Genomic DNA, 22,515 nt, shown 5'->3' with positions numbered 1-22,515 from the left:
TTGAGCTATTAAATATTTTTTTAGTCTTTAACCAAAGTAATATTCGCTCTTTCAATTTGACACGGATTTTTTGCTTCAAAAAGGCATTTCGAAAATTATACCCCCTCTGAATGGGGAACATGGAACTGTCCGAAGTATATAAAAATAAATGTAAAAAAATAAACGGCAGCCTTGTGTGACGTAAGTCCCGAGGCATAGTCGAAGCATTGCTGTTTGTGGCTACTAAAACTTGCTTAGCTGTCCAGCTGCGTATTTTGTACACATTTATCGAGCTATAAAAAACTTAGCGAGGCTGTTTATTGGAACTGTCAGCTTTAGCCGTATGCTCATTTATAGAGACATACACTTAGGTTCGACATATTATTTTAACACAACTGCGCGAGAGCGACGCTAACAGTTTCACTCTTGAAAAGGCAACACAAAGGAAATGCAGCCGGTTAGTGTTGTGTAAATTATAAATGATGATGATGATGATGATTATTATTTTTTTTTACATATAGGGAGAGGCTTTCAAATTCATTTAATCCCTGGTACAAGCCGAAACTGCAACAATTTTTGACTCAGGACTCGGGATTTTTTCAGACCGGTATTTTTAATGTTACGGCGAATTGCAAAATAGTACCAAACTATTTATTATAGATTTTTTTTAATATGATGTCAATGACACCAGCCATGAAAAGAAACTCCTCGAAAAATAAAAGTAGGGAACGAGCTGGCTGTCGTTTAAGCTAGATAGCGGCTAGGTAGCGCATGAGCTATTGCCTTTTTTTTTTTCTTCGAAGGCGGCTGTCTTTTCCTTTCCTGCTTTTTACTTGTAACCAAGGTGTTTGCTTTGTGACTTGACTCTGTGAAAAGTAAATCATTGTGTACATAAAGGAGCGCTCAGGCGTGTTTGTCCAACCTAATATGCTAGCGGGGCTACTGCTAACATAGCTAGGCTAGCCTTCTGTGGTGGTTGTGGGTTGGGTGGCATCGACGCGGACAATGGCAACGCCCTCGACCGAAGCGGTGTTCTTGATTAAAGACGTCAAGCCCGGCTCGAAAAACCTCAATATTGTATTCATCGTGTTGGAAATAGGTAAGTGTTGGACCTCACGGTGGCTCTTCACTGTCCTTTGCCCGAACCGCGTGTGCTCTTAAAGGGACAGACGCGTTTTTGTGTTGGCACGACGTGGGTTTAATGTCGTGTTGAAAGGGGTCCTGTGGTTACGACGTTAAGTTCCCACGACGGTGGCGTTACTCAATTTTTTTTTTCACTTACCTTTCGACCTCGGGAAAGGTAAGTGTACGTCAGTAAAGTCAAAATAACAGTTAATACTTGTATGAAAAACACTGGCCATAAATGAAAATCAATTGAATGGAGGGAATAGAGTTTAAGAAAACATTAATAGTAGTCGCTATTGTGATCCCGCTAACCCATTCATCAAATATGGTATTTAAATTCCATGATTTAGATTTTAAACTATTACAAACTATGTACAAGGCTAATAAAACTATCTTACCAATAAATACTCAAAGTTTGAAAAAGAGCGAGCAATTACAGTTGAAAGAATAAAAAATCTAAACACCAGGATTCGGAATCAAAGTGATGGAAAAGAACACAGTAATGAAAGGTGCGACTTTATGGAACAACCTGAACAGAAACAAAAGAGGCAAGCTAAATTAATACATTTAAAAAGGTCATTGTAATAAATAGATGCTAAAGGGAAATTTACATGTAAAATGTAAATGTTTTTCTTTAAAAGCAGAAAATACAAGTAACTTCCCTCTGCTCAATTATAATTTTGTTTTCATCTATACATTGGTCTGCTTTTATGTCAGTCTGTCTAGCTATCTAACAATCTAGATAGATAGAGAGAGAGAGAGAGAGAGAGAGAAAGGCAGGTTGCAAGTGATAGGATGTCTAGTTTATTACGAACCGACACTAACACAGTAATAAAGTCATGATTACGGTAGTCTTACGGCGCTAGGAAAACAATTTCACTGTGCCCCATTCGCAGCTTCAAAATATCATAGTTTAGTTAAATATTTGTATGAAAAACACTTTAAGGCCATAAATGCTGCTGCGCAAATTGGTTCATTGTGTGCTGTCCGTAATCTGCAAACATCAGTATTATGGTTATTTGTCTGAAAAACACTTGGGCCTGAAATATAGCACAGTCAAATGAAAAACTGTAAGCATTTTGGTACCAAAGCACAACTTTTGGTGCGGTGTGACGACGTATTACACCGCAGCACAAACTAATTAATTGCGCAACATTTTTAACCTCCAAACGTCATAATTACAGTAAATGTTTGTACGGAAAAAATACAAAGACATAAATATTAAATAATTAAATGGAAAAACTAAGTACACCGGTAACCTAACAACGTGTTCGTACAGCCCTGTGCCGCTCATATCGTCGAAACATCGGACGGGACCTTTGTAAAGCGAGGACTAATGTTTTCGTTCAACTAGGACGAGTGACCAAGACGAAAGACGGTCATGAAGTGCGATCCTGCAAGGTGGCGGACAAGAGCGGCAGTATCGCCATCTCTGTTTGGGACGAGCTGGGCAGTCTCATTCAGCCTGGCGACATTATCAAACTCACCAGAGGGTAAGCATGGACCCATTCAGGTTAGATCCTGGAAAAAAGAAAAAAAAAGTCCTAAAATCCTCTTTTGGAGATTTGGGATTTTAAAGGCCTGGCGTCTGTGTTTTAGATATGCATCGATATGGAAAGGCTGCCTGACGCTTTACACTGGAAGAGGTGGAGATTTGCAGAAGATCGGAGAGTGAGTAATATCAGTAATTTACTCCTATCTAGGGCTCAGCGAGTATGGAAAAAGGAATGATCACGATTAATAAACACGATTATTAATTGATTTCAAAACTTAGTATTTAACTACCAGAACTCAACCGTCAATACCCGTGAGTATTATGTCTTTCTGTGTGTGTTACTACGGCGTTTGTGTAAATATTCGTTATTTGAAGTTAAATCCCTCCCATGATCTAATGCTAATGTTAGCTAGCCCGTCAATAGGGTTTTCCATTGACTGATAGCATAAACTGGCGATTTCTAAAACAGTCTTGTATTTAAATATTCAGTGTGAGTAATTATTTTTGTTGTGGATTTAGTTTTACAGTAAACCCCAACTGGGGTGTTAATAAACAGCTTAAAGGACTCTCGGGGAAGGCAGAAAAACAACACAGGGTGCGTTTGTAATGCAGGAACTGGCATACACAAGTCTCGCTGCTGGACATTAATGGTTTTTCTTCAATTACACCGTTTTTGTGATCGTTAAAAGCCAAAATTAAGATGAAATTTTATTCGACCAGCCATATTCATATCTATGAAAGAATGTTAGGGGCACACTCAAAACGATTACTCTATGATTAGTCATATTTTTATCCTATCAAAGTTGAGAAAAACATGTTTTTTATTTTACATTAGTCTTAACATTACGAGAGAAAAAAACTGAAGTTCTAGTAATGCAAGAATAAGCATGTACAGGGTATTGGAGATTAGTCGGACTATTACAGAAGTTGTATGTTTTTGTGAAAAAGTAATTTAAAGAATATGTTTAAGATTAAAGTAATATTTCGACAACAAATTGTCTATATTTTAGATGAAAGCAGTAATATTATGAGAGCATTTTAGTTTTAATATTTTGAGGAAAAGTTGTATATTTTCCAGAGACTTCACTTAGTTTTTTTTAGTGCAGCCCAACTTCTAGCTACAAATCTTTTGGGATGTTGACTCACCTCAACTTCATTTATAAGTCACTTTAAATACAAACACGGCTGAAAACAATAATGCTGTACACCGATAAGAAGCCAAATTAAGAAATGAAAACAATTTAAGATAAGAATAACAGTAAAACATATATACAGTGAAACCTCAATAAAAGGGACCCCGGTATGATGGATATCGGATAAAGCGGACCGTTGGAACTGAATGTGTTCAAAATTAGTTTCCATTTGTCACTTAAACTGCTGTTGACAAAGTCTGTTAGTTCCAGAATTGGCCACTGTTGTTTACTGGCGCTGTGGCACAATGCAGGCAGAGAATGGGACCGATGTATTTCCAGGTCACAGGTATGCAAACAATTCCAAAAGCCATGCCTCCTGTACCTATGTGGCAGCCATGTTGAATGTGGAGCATTGACGTGGCGGACATGTCATGATGTCTGTATCTCTTGTCTATTGTACATATACTCGCAGCGCAGGGAGAGAAGAGCGAGAGAGAGAGAGCAGCATGATGGTTGTGTTAACTCTCAGGAATACAAACAAGTCTCTAGACTCTGGAACATACTATTTTTGGTACAATAACAGTTTTTTTTTTGTCAAGCCGTTTGTCTTTGGCAACTGATTTTGGAACTATGAAGCACACACATTCCTCGCGGCTCATGAAAGCGACTCTCCTATGATGAGTACTGTGCGTGAACAATGTCACCAAAACCAAGCACACAGGTGTGCTAAATTTGGGTAAAATGTAAAACTTTAAAACATTTTCAAGCTTTTTTTCATATTTACAATAACTTTGTACTGTACTGGGCATTTTAGGCCACGAAAATAACCTACGAAACAATAATTTTGTACTGTACAGTAATATGGGTGCATATAGCCTCCAAAAAAGTGCTTCAATATAAGACAATAAGCAATGTCGGAGGACCCACGCCCTTATTAGTCAGTTCTATCGGGGTTCCACTGTATATATATTTTTTCATATTAAATTGTACTTTAGGCTTACTTAGCCTTTGTTTTTCAGTCCAATTTGCTGTCCTCAAAATATATAAATGAGATAACTTAAAACATAAAATTAAATGCACCATACTGCAAACATTGTCAGGATTGCTTCTTTTAGGGACCACTCATAAGACTTTTTTAAAATGGGTATTTTAAACCAATCTTTTTCAGCTTTTCTGGCATTTGAATGTGACATTTAAGCATGTTTATATGTCCCTTGCAGATTTTGCATGGTGTATTCAGAAGTGCCCAATTTCAGCGAGACAAATCCAGAGCTGCTCGCTCAAGCAAACCAGCAAAACAAATCAGTGAGTGGTCGAGCAACCTCATCCATTTCGTTGTCGAATGTACACAGTAGTGTACACAGTCTAAATTGAATTTGCCTTTGAGGGATTTGAAGTCGTATAATAACATGGTACTGTTAAAAAAAATACTAAATCACACTTTCTACATGTATCATGGGTTAATACCTCAAATAAAAAAATAAATAAAACAAACCAGGCCACAAATATATACAGTAATTTATTGTCCTCCTATAAGATGTCCAGTATTGGAGTTAAGGTCATACAGGAACTAACTTGTGTTTTTGCTCCAGATAGATGATGTAAATTGATTTATTTTGTCTTTGGCAACAGGGCAAACCTGACCAGAATCAGAGGGGAAACTCTCCACCCAATCAGAATTCAGGTACACCTCCTGCACCAGGTAAGTGTAACAGCATTGTTCTTTTAGTTTCCACATTGTTTTTACAGCAGTTTAAAGGAGACATACATTTGTTTTTTTCTAGATAAAAATATGTACATGGTTAATTTCACACTTGATAGGTGGGCATGCACTCCCTGAGCTCTGACGTTACTTTAAAAAATATATTTTTGACCCACCCCCAAAAAAAATTACAATTTCATGTATTAATAGTTTAAACCGTATACATGTATATCACAAACTATAATCCCAAAACACTAATATAATTTCAAACACATTTTACATTACCTTTTAAAAATAAATCGCTTCCTGATGATTTCATTTAGAAAAAAATGCTTTTGCAGTCTGTCAAGGAATAACTTTGTTGTTGTTAGCTTGAGCTTTTTGATAGTCACTCATTATCTGAAAAATAGGGCAAAGGCTCTCTGTAATGATTGCTAACATCCTGGGCTAATCTTGGTTACTCCCTGACATACAAAGATTTAGAACAGTCAAGATGCACCACTTAAACGTACTTCCTTGACACAAATTACTACTTTCCTATTACCAGAGGCGTTAGCGTACTTTTGTGACATCTTGGTAAAGATACAAAAAAATATGTGGAGAGCATACTTGAACGGAAAAAAACATCTCACGATTCCTCTCTCACCCAACAGGTAACGGCTCCATGGCACCGTTTTCCGCCAACAATAACAACAGCGGCGGCCCTGCACTGGGCGGGGCCCGCGATTCTGCATTCGGGCGGCCAAATGGCCGGTCGCCTGGCAACGGAGCGATGCCATCATCTGCCACCGGACCCCCGTCTGCTGCAGCCAAGTCTTCGGTTAACATTAGCAATGGCAGGGACCCGCGACGTGCCAAAAGATGAAAAGGGGTGGGCTGGGGAGGACCTCGCTACATCATTCTCCCTTTTAACCCAACTTCAATTCAAATCGATATTGACTGCTGTCACAGTCCAGTCACATGTAGAGTAGCTGCGTCGTTCTTTAACACAGATGAGACTGTGTCCTTAATTGCTAAGAACGCTGCGGTTTCACTGTTGAACTCCTCCAATCTACTCAAGCCCCTTTAGGCACCCACTAAATGTTAGTATCGCTGTAAGATTCTGGCATATTATATATAGCCTACATGAATGGTCTGTGGACATTCTTCTCTTCATTTCAAAGTGAGAAAAATGTTCATAGTTATCAAGAAACCCAAATTGTGTCAATAGCGCTTCAGGTTGACCACCTAACCAAACTTCACCTGTGGAGGGCGTTATAAATTGGTGTTTTACAAAGGACGGGTTGATTCGGTAGAGCCTTTTTTTATTATTATTTTTTTTCCTTCAAAACATTTTATCTCGCTTTCCACGATTGTACCATCTTTAAAGTGGGGCCACTTCAAGCTTGGCAAAAACAGTTCATCAAATAAATTTTACAACAGTTGTAAAATGTTTTTTTTTTTTTTTTTTTTTTTTTTTTGTTTTTTAAATTGACCCCAACCACCCAAAGAACACATTTGCTTCCTGTTAAAGGCTCACATACTGTGCGAACCAGCTTAAGTAATGTGTTGGCCCATCATTTCTACATATCCTTTTGTTGCACCAAGCACCTCACATATTGACTCTTGGCATTGCCCCATTTCTTCTTCCAGGCAATGTGCTGCACTTTCATTTTAGTGACAATTTTATGTACTCCCACAGTATGTTAAAACTGGATTTGAACTGTGAAGTGACACCCCCCCCCCCCCCCCCCCCCCCCCGACCCCCCTCACCCCTGCCCCCAGCTAGACGACAGTACTGTTTTGGTTGACTTTTCCCATACAACTGTGTGTATATTAACTGAACGCATACCTGATGGATGAGTTTGTGTATCACTTACTGGTGTGCATTATTTTAATAAAAACGATTGTCTATTTTTCTGATTTAAAAAAAAAAAAAAGAAAAAAAAAGAGAATTGTCACTTGAACCACGCAGTGTAAATCCAGTATTATGAGAAACCCAAGGGTCTAAAGAAGACAAAATGGCCCCAATTGGACTAAATTATGCAGCTAGATTGCTGCTACAGAGCCCCAGACATGACATGGGGGCAAATAATAAAATTGATCCCATGAAATAGCTAAAATGTGTGCACAAATATTAATTTGGTGGTTTAACATTCACATGAACAACTTGGACATCTGCGTAAACAAATGGAGTGCACCTTCACGAGTAAGTGCAATGTCCCTTTTAAAGGTGCACTCAGTTTGCTTATGCTACAGCTACTTTGTGGCCACAATTTAGGATTTTGTGAGCATTTTATATCTACATTATGGTCATGAATAAAAAAAAAAAAAGTTCCCCATACTAAATTGGGCTGCTTAAGGTCTACTATGGAGTGTTTTGAGGCAAAATTTGACCCTATCTCTCAAAGCACACTTTATCATTCCTAGAGTTAGTTTGATTAAATGACAGACTACACTCAGTAGCCAAAACGTTACCCAAGTGCAATATCTCATGCAATCCATCACTTCAATAACATTGATACACTATTGTGCTGACTATCGTTACATTGCACAGATTAGGTGTCTATTGTCTTAAGCGCATCAGTAGACAGGAAGGAAATATGACATTTGACATGTGTCAACACAGATGTGTCAGTCATGAGCTGCATGGGAAACTTCCTCAACATTGGTGGTCAGCCAGGAATCAGGTGCGACTCTTTCAGTTTCACTGTGCGTTGACACTGGGCCCCAGATGTCCACATTGTCACTCAAAGAGCGATACAGAAATAATAACACTTTATTGATCTCCACGGGGGAAATTCAGGTGTTACAGCTCTGGTGCCTTCACACTAAACGGTCGCAGTCCTTATGTTGAAAACATGCTGTTCCACCAGTGACCTGTTGGTTGTCTCAAATGCTAAAAGTTGCCTAAAACTACTAAAAAGTTACCTACCGGTATATGCAGTACAGTGCATTAGCTTCATTTTATATCTTCTATCATTCCATTCAACCATTTTCCTGTCTTTCCACTAATTTATTCAGAACACTATAGGTCCATAAAAGACAGGACAAAAATACATACAAAACATGGAATACAAAAAGGGTTTTATATCATAAACTGTTAAAAATAAAAGCTCCTTTGCCAATGTCGCCTTAATCTCGATTTGTATCTCATTGCTTTTCACCGGGTAGGTTAAAAGCACTATCATTTACAGACCCAGCCATTCATTCATTCATCTTCCGTTCCGCTTATCCTCACTAGGGTCGCGGGCATGCTGGAGCCCATCCCAGGAATCTTCGGGCGAGATGCGGGGTACACTCTGAACTGGTCGCGCATTTAACGCGTTAAAATGTACAAAACAGTGAAATTAATCTTGCCTGGCCGGGAGCTCAACACCCTTCAACCTCTGATCTTAGAATCGCCTATGCCAGTGAGCACTAATCACATGAATGATATACAACTTTGTCTTAATATTAGACAAGATAAGCAGATGGGAAATGGACTGACACACACCATATGAAATTGAACAAGAAGTCATTTTGGTTTGAAAAAGCCATTTTGGGGGTGATTCCAGCCCTCCGTCTTTGATGTAGAACTACCACTAGAGAATTTGTCCAAATGAGCCCCAGTTGAAAGCAGGTATCCTTAACAGATGGGCGATGCTACGTGGCGATGTTTTTTTGTCTACACCATCTAATGTGGGTGGAGCATGGCAACAAAAAGGTGAAAAAGAAGGTGCAAGGGCCCGTTAATTACATTATAATCAAACTATTCTGATTTTTTTTCAGTTTGTAAGAATCCTTAAACCTTTTGTGAACTTACGGTTTCTCTTTCATGTCCACAAATTGTGTGATGGTGCACATCTTATGACATATATCCAGCTTGTGTTTCAAAGGGGAAGTTTTTTTGTGTGTGTGTGTAAGACAACCCAAACCCTCTGATTCAGTGAACTCACAAAACCATTCACCAAAGCACAGAAAAGACAAGCTGAGGACTAAAAAAGAACATGAGTAAGTAACATTTTCTTAATCCTTGATATTGGTAACCCTAACATATGTAAATGCAGTATACAGTAAAATACAATGCAATACAATAATATTTAAAATATGAATTTCTTTACACAAATGGAAAAAGCTGTGCGCAAACAAAAAAATAGTAGCTATGATGATGGGAGGAGTGTCAAGAAAGGCAGAGTTGTTGCTCCTTGTCTTACACTTTAGTGTATCGCCTGCTGCACAGGAGCCACCAGAATGACTGGCAAGTACTCTAATCCTTCAAATGCTGTATTTATTGAGTAAAATTTAGGCAACAGTTTTGCAGTCTGTCGCCCCATCTAGCTCAAAGTTGCAAACATTTGACCCACAATTCAACTGAAAGACAGTTCTTTATGCAGAATTACATTGCATGCAGTGTTGTGGATGCATTTAGATCAGTTTCAAATTAAATTATTTGTATTTGTGTTTTGTGAGCACAGCATAGTTAAGTAGTGGTTAGTGTGTCTGCATCACATTTGGCTTCAGTGTGACATTTGCTTGCGTGGGTTTTCTCCTAAAAGAAAGGGAAAAAAAGGCATGGTATGTTTATTGAAAATCCTAAATTGTCCATATGTGTGAATGAGCCTTGAGATTGACTAGCAATCAGGGTAGGCCAAAAAGTCACCTGGGATAGGCTGCAGATCACTTGGAACTATATCAAAATCTCTCTCTCTCGCTCTCTCTCTCTCTCTCTCTCTCTCTCTCTCTCTCTCTCTCTCTCTCTCTCTCTCTCTCTCTCTCTCTATATATATATATATATATATATATATACACACACACACATATATACATACACGTACACACACACACATGCAGTATGTGTGTTTGTGCCCTGAAATCGATCTGTGACCAGTCCAGGGTGTACCCCGCTTCTCTCACAGAAAGTCAGTTCAGGTTAATCGAAGACTCTAACGTTCATCTATGACCCTAATAAGGAATAGCGGTATAGAAAATAGATGGAGGCATGTTTCATGTGACTTTGTCCCGATCTCGCCCTCAGATCAAAGCTCCTTCTACATAATTGACTTTGACGCAACATACGATGAATTCAACTTCACTTACAACGACACAGAGTTCATCATCGACCCTGAGACGCAACCTTGCAACCCATTTTCCATCCCGGACGCCGCTGCGATTTTCATCAGTGTCTTTTACATCATCGTCTTTCTTCTGGCCATACCCGGAAATTTGGTGGTGGGCCTGGTGATCGGTCTCAGCAAGCAGGCACTTCCCCCTTCTGACCTCTACCTCCTGCACCTGGCCGTTGCCGACCTTCTGCTGGCTATCACGCTCCCATTCTGGGCCACCTCTGTCTCCAAGGGATGGGTTTTTGGAGACGGTTTGTGCAAAATAATCACCATCATCCAAGAACTCAGCTTCTACTCCAGCATCCTCTTCCTGACATGCATCAGCATGGACCGCTACATGGTCATCGTCCGAGCCATGGAGGCCCGGAGGTCTAACCGGCAGCTGGTGAGCTGGGGAATCTGTGCTGTGGTCTGGTCCGTCGGATCTCTTCTGTCCTTGCCGGGCCTCCTGTACTCGTCTTTCTCATCCTCTGGTCACATGGTGTGCGCCGAGTACTACGACCCGCGCAGCGCGGACGAGTGGCGCCTGGCTACCAGAGTCCTCCGCCACTCCCTTGGTTTCGTCATCCCGCTTACCATCATGCTACCCTGCTACGGCATCACCATCCAGCGCCTCTTTCGCATCCGCGGCGGGTTCCAGAGGCAGCGAGCCATGAGGGTGATCGTGTTCGTGATGGTGGCGTTCCTGCTCTGCTGGACGCCGTACCACATCACGGTGATGACAGACACCTTCTTCCGGGCGAAGATAGTGCAGTACCGGTGCCCCGCCCGGATAGGGGTGGATCAGGCCATGCTGGCCACCCACAGCCTGGGCCTGTTGCACAGTTGCGTCAACCCCGTGTTGTATGCTTTTGTGGGAGAGAAGTTCAGGAGGAGGTTGCAGCAGCTTATGAGGAAGATGGGCGTCCTGGAGCGAACGTCAGTGTCGAGGACGAGCAGGTCTTCACTCTCATCTGAGATCACGTCTACATTCATGTAGAAAACTCTGAAGGGACTCTTGATGTCTGTTTGGAAATGACCAAAGTTTAGTTTTGTTAATATTCTATTATTTGAATCTCTGTCATCCCATTTTTTAACTTCTTCTTATGTTTTAAAGAGGACATATTACGGAGAAGTAGATTTTTTAAGTGCTTGTATACAAATAGTTATAGAGGCCTGTCGACCCATCACGTGTGAAATTAAACAACCAAATCAATCTTTTGTTATCTGACATTTTCAAGCAACAACACGGAAGCACGAATGAGTCAAAGCCAAAAGGTGTTACGATCTTCTGACTTCCAGCACATACATATATTATTGAAATTCTCAGCTAAGTTGTCGACTTAGGGGACTTGGTGTTTTGACGATGTGTCTGTTGTATAATTCGGTGACTTGATTTTTTTCTCAAGTTTTGCAACATAATGCTGCCATGTCAACATCCATCCATCCGTTTTCCAAACCGTTTATCCTCACTAGGGTCGCGGGCATGCTGAAGCCTATCGCAGCTGACCCTGGGCGAGAGGCGGGGTGCACCCTGAACTGGTCGCCAGGCAATCGCAGAGCACATAGAAACAAACAACCATTCACACTCACATTTACACCTATGGGCAATTTAGAGTCTTCAATTAACCAACATTCATGTTTTTAGGATGTGGGAGGAAAACCCACACAGGCACGTGAAGAACATGCAAACTCCACACAAGGGCTGGCGACCAGTTCAGGTTGTATCTCGCCTCTCGCCCGAAGATAGCTGAGTTGGGTTCCAGCATGCCCGCAACCCTAGTGAGGATACGTGGTACAGAAAATGGATGGATGGATAACCATTGACTGGATGATTGCGTCCAAGGCTTCCATGACTTTTTACTGCCCCCTCAAGGTCAATTGTATGAATTGAACCATGAGTGATGGGCTGAGTCCTTATTTTATTCTGTCAGTTTTTATTAGGCCTCATATAACAAGAGAAACAAAACAATCTCAGCTAATAAAATCCTCATACACACCTTCTTTCTTCGTGTGTGTGTGTGTGTGTGTGTGTGTGTGTGTGTGTGTGTGCGTGTGTGTGGGTGTGTGTGTGTGTGTGTGTGGTCCAGTGCGGCGTATGAAATTATTTTCAAGATGACTGAACTCTTACTATGAGAACGGGGTATTGGAAATAGTCTTGTCAACATGCAATGCACACTTTAACCACGTAAATGTAGCATTTTACCGTGTATTCAACAATGTATATGACCATCCGCCAGTTGTTTATGGAGTATGCCGACGTTCAAAAGTATGACAGATTCTAGTAATAAAAGTTCAATGCCAAATGCTTTGTAACAAATGTTTTGATTTCTTCTTTAGTAAGTAAAACATCCATTTGAGAAAGGACGCAAGGTCATTTAAACAGTATGCCTGCGCAGATTTGTTAAAAAGACATTTTCATCGTGAGGTAGAATGCTTTGCGAAAGTTTTGCATAATGTTGGTCATCACTGGGAAACTTCTGGTAACTAGTTTGTTATTACTGTAATTAGATTTGGCCTTGAGTATTGAGTATAATGTCACTTGCGGAGTCCCACAGAGATGGGTACTCGGCCCTCTTTTTTCAGTATTTATATGCTGTAATAGCATACAAAAATACAAAATATAAGAATATATAAGATAATATAATATTAGCTTTCACTGTTATGCTGATGATAATCAGCTATACATGCCTTTAAAACTAACTAGCCCACGTGATTGCTCTAAACTGGAGTCGTGTCTTGCTGAGATTAAACAGTGGATTTCCTGTAACTTTTTGCTCCTTAACCGTGAGAAACCTGAGCTGCTGATTATTGGCACTGCTAAACATAGCCACTTGATTAAGGACACCACTCTGAGTTTGGACAAAAGCACCATTCCCCAAAGTGAGTAAGCAAAAAATCTCGGCGATACTGTATATTAAACTTGACTCTCTCCTTTTAAAAGCATATTAAGAATATTACTATAATGTATACTATAATACTATAATATAGAATATTAAGTCTATTCGCGCTCCAATATTGTGGAATGCTTTACCCACAGATATGAGAGCTGCTACGTTAGTAGAAATGTTTACATTCAGACTTAAGACTTATTTCTACTCTTTGGCATTTAGTTAAAGTACATGGAGGCCTTTTTTACTGATGCTTGTCCTAGCTCCTTCCCCCTTGTGGCTTGAAAATGGCTGATGTACGGTCAGTCTAGCTGCCAAGTCAGGGGCCGAGAAACTCAGTGTTGCGGCAGTAGGTATGCAGCAGAAAAGCTTACTATCTGACACATTTTCAGAAATAGGTAGAAAACAAAAGATTTATTCAGTTGTTTAATTTCACACTTGATAGGTGGGCAAGCATTCCATTACAGTATTTCTATACAAGCCATTAAAAAGTAAACTATCCAAAATATGCCAACTTTAAGTAAAATGTCATTCAAGTACCAATCCTTTTACTTGAGTACAAAGTTATTTGTGTGTTTTTCTCTCCATTTGTTTTGTAATTGTTCTGAACACAGAACCTGTCATTTGACAACCTCCTGAAATCTGATAACTGTCCCGTATCCACCACCCACTCTGCTCTCCCGAATTTGGGTTGTCGCACCACCTCACATGTTCTACTGACCCCAGGTTGGCTAAAAATGACAAAGGGGGTGGGACCCCAGCTAGTGGCAGCTGCCATTGTAAGCTTGCTGGGCCCATGACTGTCATTTTCCCCAACAAACTGGCAGAGGTGGCGGCGGTGGCGGTGTTTGGTGCGTGGGGGCGGGGTGGGGGGGTGGGGGTGTTGGGGGGGAGAGATCATGCACGGGGTTGATTAGGGGGGCTCCATCCAACCTACTGGACACTGGCTTGATATTCACCACCAGAAACCAAGCGAGACTTGCAGGGTATTGAGGGAAAATTCACAGAAGACTTACATTCACTGGGACTGGTGACCGAGAGCTCAGGAGCAAAACGACACAGTCGTCACTTTCAAGAGACAAGAAGTCAAGGGAGCTGTTAATGCAACATGATCCAAAGGGTCTCGCACTAAATATACCACTGTCTCAGAGAGTGGCACTCGCTCTTTCTCCTGATTCAACAGGTAACTTTTTTTTTTGTTTACTTCAACAACAAAGACATTTGAGAGAGTTTGATGATCTAAAGATTCAAAAATGTAACTACAGATCACTCAAGATTTTTTAATTGAGTTCGTGTCACAGCCATACAATCCCTCTTTTTAAGTCACTATGAAAAAATTAGATGGGAGCACATCCCCAAAGAAAGGGGCAGGTGAAACAATGGAACCCCCCAGCCCCGTCATCCCACCGAAACGTTCCAAAGTGAGCCCAGAGCGAGTGTTTGCCGAGCCTAGAGGACCCGCTCATCTGAGCCCGACTCCTCCGGTTTTCACGCGCAAAATGCGGAATGCCGCCGTCGGGACGGGTTGCGACATCCGGCTTAAGGTGACTGTTTCTGGAGACCCCCAGCCTTCCCTCTATTGGTACCACAATGACGAGCTCCTCAACATGGAAAACCAGGAATACGGAGGCCTCTGGATTAGGGATTGCAAGCCCACTGATGCTGGCCTCTACACCTGCATTGCCAATAACCACCTGGGGGAGGCCCGGAGCAGTGCTGTTCTAGCTGTCTTGGATCTAGGTGAAGGTAACAACACTTTTCTGAATTACTGTAAGGTTGGTCTCATCCTTATTATTCGTAATAATTTTTGTAAGGGAAATCTAGATTTAACTGTGAGGTTTTAAGACATAAAACATAACGTGGACAATTTGTACATCACCTTGAATATTCAGTTTCAAACCCAAAGAGCCAGTTTCCTAAGTTTTTGCCATGGGTCCTCGAGACTATCTTATGTGTACTGTTATGATAGACATGTGCCCAATTTTTTTTCTTTCAAATGTCCAGAGAATACTTGGAATGATCATCCAACTTTTACCCCATGTTCCAGCTTTAGGCTCAAGTCTTTCCCAATTTACCATTACCCATCTGTCGACAATACCAGCTTTCGAGTAGGGCTCATTCGGGAAATTTCTCTCGTTGGAGTTTGTCAAAGAATGAGCCCTGGAATTCGCCCAAAACGTCTGCTTCAAACCAAAATGGCTGACTTCCTGTTCCACTTGAAGCTTGGGTCCTTGGATTTATTTTTTGTTTATCCATCCTGTTGAAATCCATCCTGATTTTTTTCCCAGCGTTGACAAAGTATGATCCATGGAAATTGCCCAAAATGGTATCTTCAAACCAAAATGGCTGACTTTCTGGTCAATTTTGGACATGGGTCCTTGAGATATTTTCGTGCGTCCTGTTATGATAGACTTGTCCAACAAATTTTGTGTCATTCGGGAAAGCTGGTGTCTGGGGCTAGTTTTTTAGTAACTTTCCAGGGGACGCTATTGAGTGTGGTCGTGCTCGAGACCACTAAAATACATACTTTCAACACCCCTGAAATACATCACATTTTCACCAGGAGATGCACCTGACAAAACTGGTGAGTTTTCACTACTACTACTAATACTACTAGCGCTACAACTACAACTACGACTACTACTACTACTACTTTTACCACTACTACTACTACTAATACAACTACTACTCCTTTGTGTTTTTGCCTTTGAGGCTGCTCCTCTTCTATGATTAGTTTTCCCAACTATGGTTTCATTCACGAACATCACTCCAATTGATTTAAGTTATGAACTATGTAGACTTGAAAGGCACTCTTGTATAAATAGCCAAAGAAATGGGGGCACATTCTCATTTTCAATGACACGCATTCATGCGGATGTTCCTGCCATTATTCATACAGACAACGTGATACATAATGCTTTCTTGGTGTCCACTCCACAAAAAAGAGATAGAGGTTACCACTACTTATGACATTCGGATCACTTGTAACAAGAATACCCTCCTGTCTTGCGATCATATACACCAGTGGTTCCAAACTGGGTTTCACAAGCTGTAGCTTATGGTCCGCAAAATAATTTCCAATACATTTTGGTTGTGACATATCATGTAAATCAGACATCCCTGCATGCGCGCAGCATTTCTAGCTTTCTCAAGCTCTTTTCTCATGTTGAGCTGTATAGGTGAGGCAAGGCAACCTCGTCAAAATATTTGCGGCTTGGAAGCACAAACCTCAGGTCAAAAGTTTCCAACATGGATAAGTAATCAGTGCTTTTGCAAAGAATGAATGGGTACCATGCTTTTGGCCATGTTCAGCCCAATTAACTCTGTGATCCTTTCTTGTCATATGTAAAAAAAGAATGTGAAAATGATTCCGTTCCTGTTGTCTGTTTTGTTTCAGTCACTTTTTTGAAAAATAGCTACTGAAGTGGTCGAAACATTGCTAAATATAAAGGTAGTGACCAAATCCCTATTGTTGTAAATTCTCTTCGCAGCCAATTTAATTTAATATATTTTTTTTAAATTTGATTTAATTTAGTTTGTTCAAGTTCCTTTCTCTTTAACAGGTCTTGATTAATTAGATTGAAATGCTCAAATAAATACTTCCTATGGCTTAGTGGATACATAATAGTAATGTTTACATGGCATCTGGATTGTGAAGGGGTTCTTGGAAAAAAAATCTGCCCTGTAAAACCCAAAATGTTTTAAAACCCTGATATACACCAGCACTCAGTGTTTTATCCAATACACAGTTTTAGCTGATCGACGGTTCTGCAGCGACGGGTCTGGCCAATGCATTTTGCAACGACTCTCTCAGCAGGAAAAGCACATCTCATTTGAAAAGTGAATCTCTTTTACAAAGTCATGCTGAGCGCTGCAGAACAACAGCAAAGTGCTAGAGCTGATACGCGCTGGGCACTTTTGTCCGAGCCAAGTCATTTGTCAAAGCAGCAGCTTTGACACTGTCACAAACCGGAATTTAGTGCTACACTTCTCAAAGTATTTTGCTGATCAGAGTATGCTTGGCAATGACATTATCAAAACCCCAAAGACTGACAGAAATATTTATGAAATGGATTTCTTTCTTCTCAGCAAAGCTATGGATGAGAACTTTATGGCCAAACGATTTCATCTAGGATAATTGTGATGAATATCAGCAATATTTTAATAATGTTATCAATGATGCACAAAACCATGAGCGATCACATCCTGTGGGCCATAGAATAATCCATCCATCCATTTTCTGAGCCGCTTCTCCTCACTAGGGTCGCGGGCATGCTGGAGCCTATCCCAGCTATCATCGGGCAGGAGGAGGGGTACAAGAAGAGCGCTTCGTGGAAGGAGGCAACTCCGAGGAGCGTATGAATAATCATGGAAGGGCCACAACCGTAGCTGGAAAGGAGCCATTGCCGAGGTGGACGGCGACCGCGGCAGATTGAATTTGAGAAAGTTTATCTGACACAGCGTGAAAGATGACAAGTGCTGGCTAGCCAGCCAGCAGGCTAAGTAGTCAGCGAGCTAGCAAGAAATGCACCAGTGTTCCAACTAAGGTAGCTAGGATTTACGGCACCCAGAAGCGTGGCATGAATGAGGGATCATGGTTAAAATAAACCATGAAAAAAAATAAAAAAGTTTTCCAGAGGGAGCCTCGGCAGCTAAAATGCGTCAGCCAAAACGTGCCCGCAGATTTTTCATTTTTTGGGCTATTATTTCAAAATAGTACAAGGTAAAACATTTTCTGTAGAGCTTTATCCTCACTTGTGTCACGGGCATGCTGGGGCATGCCTATCTCAGCTGACTCTGGGTGAGAGGCGGGGTACGCCCTAAACTGGTCACCAGCCAATCGCAGGGGACACATAGACAAACAACCATTCCCACTCACATTAACACCCAATGTCATTATATTGAATTTATTTTGTTTTGAAATATAAGACCAGATAAGATAAAATATTTTGTTAATATAGTCAGCCAGAGCTGCAAGGAATCTAGTTATCCATGTCCTTTCACCATCGTTCCTGTCATACTGTGCTGCATTTTTGTATTTGCCAATTAAAGTCCTGTTTTTGTTTTAATTCCATCCATCCATTTTCTGAGCCGCTTCTCCTCACTAGGGTCGCGGGCGTACTGGAGCCTATCCCAGCTATCATTGGGCAGGAGGCAGGCTACACCCTGAACTGGTTGCCAGCCAATCGCAGGGCACATACAAACAAACAACTATTCGCACTCACATTGACACCTATGGGCAATTTAGAGTTGTCAATCAACCTACCATGCATGTTTTTGGGATGTGGGAGGAAACCGGAGTACCCGGAGAAAACCCACGCAGGCACGGGGAGAACATGCAAACTCCACACATGCGGGGCCGGGGATTGAACCCCGTTTCTAAGAACTGTGAGGCAGACACTCTAACCAGTCGATCACCGTGCCGCTGTTTGAATTCCTCATTTTAAAAAAGCAACAAGCAACAAGTTTTTACTCATGGTTTTGAGATTGTAGGGTGAAAGCTGCAGCTGGCTACTAGTGTGGACCGAATAGGTGGCAACTGTGGGGAAATGAAATGCCAGTATTTTGAGGGTCAGCATCCTTCAGTATTGAAAAAAAGAAGAACTTTGAACTAGTGCATCTTTGGAACAGTTTTGAATAATGAACTATGAACTGAACTACTTCATTTTTTTGAATGATCAACTGAAAACTAGTTGAACTAGTTCGCGTAGAAAATGAACTTTCCCTCACAGCTAAGACATAAAATTAGTGCTTAAACAACATCCTGGGTTAAGTCAACAACAAGCTCTCGCCCTTGAAATAAAGTTGGACAATCGGTCTCAAAAGTTTCCTCCACTTTAACCTTCAGCTTGATTCAGTACCCGGCTGATTTGCCATGTGCGTGGTCTACAGCTGTCCCATCACTCAACCATACTGCCTAAACATTTCTCTCTTTCTCTCCCACTTCCAAAATGTCTCTCTTGGCTGCCCCCGCGTCCACCGACTCTGTAGTTATTTATATAGTGGAATGTGCCAGGCCTTAGATTTTTTGGATGTTCGCTGCCTGGCGTCTCTCCTGTTACATGGGAAGACATCAGCGCTAATTTTATCCCGTGCCCAGTACAACTGTTTCTCCCTTCAAATGGTCAGTTTATTCAGTACAATGATAAATTCTTTAATCATGCAGAAAATATTTTCACAACCTGATGAGATATTTTTGGTGATCCACACCAGTTAAACCCCACATTGTCAAGGCTTTGTCTATATTTACAGCACTCATATAATTCGTACAGGCTATTTTTATACACTTGTGTCGAACTTGAAGAGTCGGAACTATGTGATCAGAGGAATCATCAGTAAATGTAATACCTGGACCATCTTACTATCGGAAATATAGGTTGTATGCTGAGACTGACAGTTTACCTATCAGCTTGCAAGGCTAATGACCATATGGCTAATGACCATACAGTAGTTCCTAGTTTATTGCGGGGGTAATGTTCAAGAAGTCCCACGATAGACGAAAATCCGCAAAGTAGAGGCCATATGTTTATATATATTTTAAAGCTTTATGCATAATACCTCTACAAAATATGCATGTGGGTTGCATGTATGTAGTATCTGTGACTTTGAATGTGTTTGGCTCTAAAACGTGGAGCCTGTCCTGGTGAGTGATGTGGGCCTTAGCGAATGAGGGTGTAGTTGGTTGTTGTTAGCTTAGGTTAGCCAGTCTGTGAGTTGAGTCCCTGGGCATCAGTTGTAGCCGTTGCAGTTAGTGTATGAAGGTGCTATATGTTTATTATTCGGCGGATGTGTGTCCTTGCCAACCTGTGGAAGGATTATAATTCATTCTAACATGCAGGGGTAGGCTTTATTAAATTAGGTAATGAAGTTTTACCAGACAGAATTCATAGCCACTAGGTGATGCTCAAGCACTTACCTTTTTGCCCTGAACAGCTGGGTGCCTGTGGCTCAGTAGGTAGAGCAGGTTGTCCAGTGACCAAATGGTAGCTGGTTCAAATCCCAGCTCCAAATGTCTGCATGTCAAAGTGTCATTGGACAAGACACTGAACACTAATTTGCTCCTAGGTGGCCTGGCACTGCCTTGCATGAAAGCAGTTGCCCACTGGTGGGTGAATGTGAGGCTTTTTAAAGCGCTTTGGTCACTGTGATAGTGTAGATTAAGTGCATATAAGTGCAGTCCATTTACCATTTGAACCAAAAAAGTGCCCTCTTTCGTTGCAACCCATTTTTTTCCGTCATTCATTGATATTTTGAAAAAGAAAAACCCTCTCTATCATCAATTTGACCGTGAAGTGTTTTGAAATATGACATGTATTTGAGTCCTTGGGAGAATTGGACATATGCCCTTTTTCCTTCTACCTCCAAAAATCAGTTATTTGAACAGGGTGGTGTGCAGACTTTTTATATCCACTGTAGCCTCGTCTTTTGTTCATAGCTGTGTTATTGAATGCATTTATTGTGTTAACAGAAACAACATAAGTTCAATACGTACATACTACAACATAATTTTTCTTAAATGTATGAATACATTTTGCGATTGGTGCCCATTTTTTTTGTCTAGAGCACTTGCCCCCAAACATATCTGTGCACGTGTCTAATAGACATGCTGTTTTGTAAGCCAGATCTGCTTTGCAGTAGATGTATTGCAGTTTCTTCTTTTCAAAGTGTGAAAAGATCCCAAACCTTGGGTATTCTCTGTCTTTACACCCTCTTTCCTCCCAGCTCAAGGTGGTTCCTACGTGCGGTAAAATTAATCCGTTTGGAAAAATGATCACCGCAAAACTGCGATATGGCAAGAGATGACTGTGTATTGAAATGGCGACCTGCTCATTTGACTTATACAGTACATAAGTTTTTAGTGTCCTTCTCAAGTTAACACTGTACCCTTTTGTCCAGGTGACATCATATCATTACAGACTATATGAAATGTTGTTAAGAATACATTTTCTGGTGTCTACCAAGATAGTATTGGAAACACAAATGACAAGAAATGATTAAAGATGCAAGCTTTTTCATGGCAAAACCTTGATATAATCAGCAAACAATTGGGGCTCATTTGGACAAATTCCCATGCAGCAGTTTGTCAAAGTACGAACAGTGGACTGGGACAGAACTGGCTACTTCAAAACTAAATGGCTGACTTCCTGTTCAATTCCAAGCAGATGTCACTAAGACTTTTTAATGCGTACGTAGACATGTCCAGTGTTGTACCTGAACGAGTTCAATGAACAAAAGTTCATGAACTAGTTCACATTTTGTGCAACCGTGAACTGAATTTAGTGCATTTCTGCCTGATGAATGTAACTGAGAATGAGCTCATTCGGGCGTCAAAGAATGGTTTTCGAATGTCAGGTCATTTTTATTTCATTTCATTCTTTGTTTGGGACTTCCAGGAACACACTATGTACGAGCCTTCATATATCGGCGGATAAATGCCATATTTGGCAACCGATTCAGTGCGGCCACGGCCGCCATTCGTGCCAGGCACGTCACAGCTACGTGAGAACGCGACGCGCCTTCAGTGACACTTCGTAAATGGGAGTGAATATATTGAATATTGTTCTTCGGCGGTTCTTTTGTAATACAGCACATAATTGTAAAAATTGATTACTAGGAAAATTATTATTTGTGTCAGAATGCTTTAGCTAAAACTAACAGTGACTAACTAACAGTGACAGTGTCCGATCACACTGTCATGATATGGAATTTATTTTGTTTTGTAATTTAAGAATAGATAAAATAAAATATTTAGTTAATATAGTCACCCAGAGCTGCAAGGAATGCAAAGTTATCAATGTCCTTTCACTATCGTCCCTGTCATACTGTGTTGCGTGTCTTTGTTTGCACATTCAGGACAAAAGTCCTGTTTTTAATTTTAATTCCCCATTTTAAAAATGCAACACATTCAAGCAACATGTTGTTCCTCAGGTTTTTGAGATTGTAAGGTGAAAGCTTCAGCTGGCTACTAGTGTGGACTGAATGGGTGGCAACAATGGGAAAATGAAATGCCAGTATTTTGAGGGGAACACCCCGTGATCAACATATTGAGAAAAAACAAAACCGTACTATAAACTAGTTCATTTTTTTTAAAACTTAGTTCAAAAATTTAGAATTGTGAACTATGAAC

General features: G+C 40.8%; 3 protein-coding genes across 4 annotated transcripts in view; all 3 read left to right on the top strand.

Moving 5' to 3' along the window:
• The first annotated feature begins 146 nt into the window (after window positions 1-146).
• nabp1a (nucleic acid binding protein 1a) lies at window positions 147-7,329 on the top strand. Its single transcript, XM_061792819.1, has 6 exons — window positions 147-1,078; window positions 2,459-2,597; window positions 2,704-2,775; window positions 4,953-5,037; window positions 5,365-5,434; window positions 6,088-7,329. Exons 1-6 carry the CDS (start codon window positions 985-987, stop codon window positions 6,297-6,299), a joined length of 672 nt encoding a protein of 223 aa, XP_061648803.1. The 5' UTR covers window positions 147-984; the 3' UTR covers window positions 6,300-7,329.
• A 128-nt stretch (window positions 7,330-7,457) lies between these two features.
• LOC133486943 (C-X-C chemokine receptor type 2-like) lies at window positions 7,458-13,931 on the top strand. The gene is made up of 2 exons (XM_061792818.1): window positions 7,458-9,406; window positions 10,431-13,931. The coding sequence occupies exons 1-2, from the start codon at window positions 9,403-9,405 to the stop codon at window positions 11,495-11,497; spliced, it is 1,071 nt and encodes a 356-aa protein (XP_061648802.1). The 5' UTR covers window positions 7,458-9,402; the 3' UTR covers window positions 11,498-13,931.
• Window positions 13,932-14,305: 374 nt separating this feature from the next.
• Window positions 14,306-22,515, top strand: part of spegb (striated muscle enriched protein kinase b) — a 50,879-nt gene continuing 42,669 nt past the window's right edge. For both annotated transcript variants that reach the window (XM_061792155.1, XM_061792154.1), the window contains exon 1: window positions 14,306-15,134. In XM_061792155.1, the coding sequence (XP_061648139.1) occupies window positions 14,717-15,134 (418 nt within the window). In that variant the 5' untranslated portion in view covers window positions 14,306-14,716. The remainder of the gene's footprint in view (window positions 15,135-22,515) is intronic.

Source organism: Phyllopteryx taeniolatus, chromosome 12, assembly GCF_024500385.1.
Source record: "Phyllopteryx taeniolatus isolate TA_2022b chromosome 12, UOR_Ptae_1.2, whole genome shotgun sequence".
In the NCBI taxonomy this organism is placed as follows: Eukaryota; Metazoa; Chordata; class Actinopteri; order Syngnathiformes; family Syngnathidae; genus Phyllopteryx; species Phyllopteryx taeniolatus.
This window is presented reverse-complemented; position numbering and strand designations above follow the sequence as displayed.

Coding starts and splice junctions, on each gene's coding strand:
- nabp1a (XM_061792819.1), top strand. CDS start 985: ATGGCAACGCCCTCGACCGAAGCGGTGTTCTTGATTAAAGACGTCAAG. Junction 1,079..2,458: donor ATTCATCGTGTTGGAAATAG/GTAAGTGTTGGA, acceptor TCGTTCAACTAG/GACGAGTGACCAAGACGAAA. Junction 2,598..2,703: donor ATTATCAAACTCACCAGAGG/GTAAGCATGGAC, acceptor TCTGTGTTTTAG/ATATGCATCGATATGGAAAG.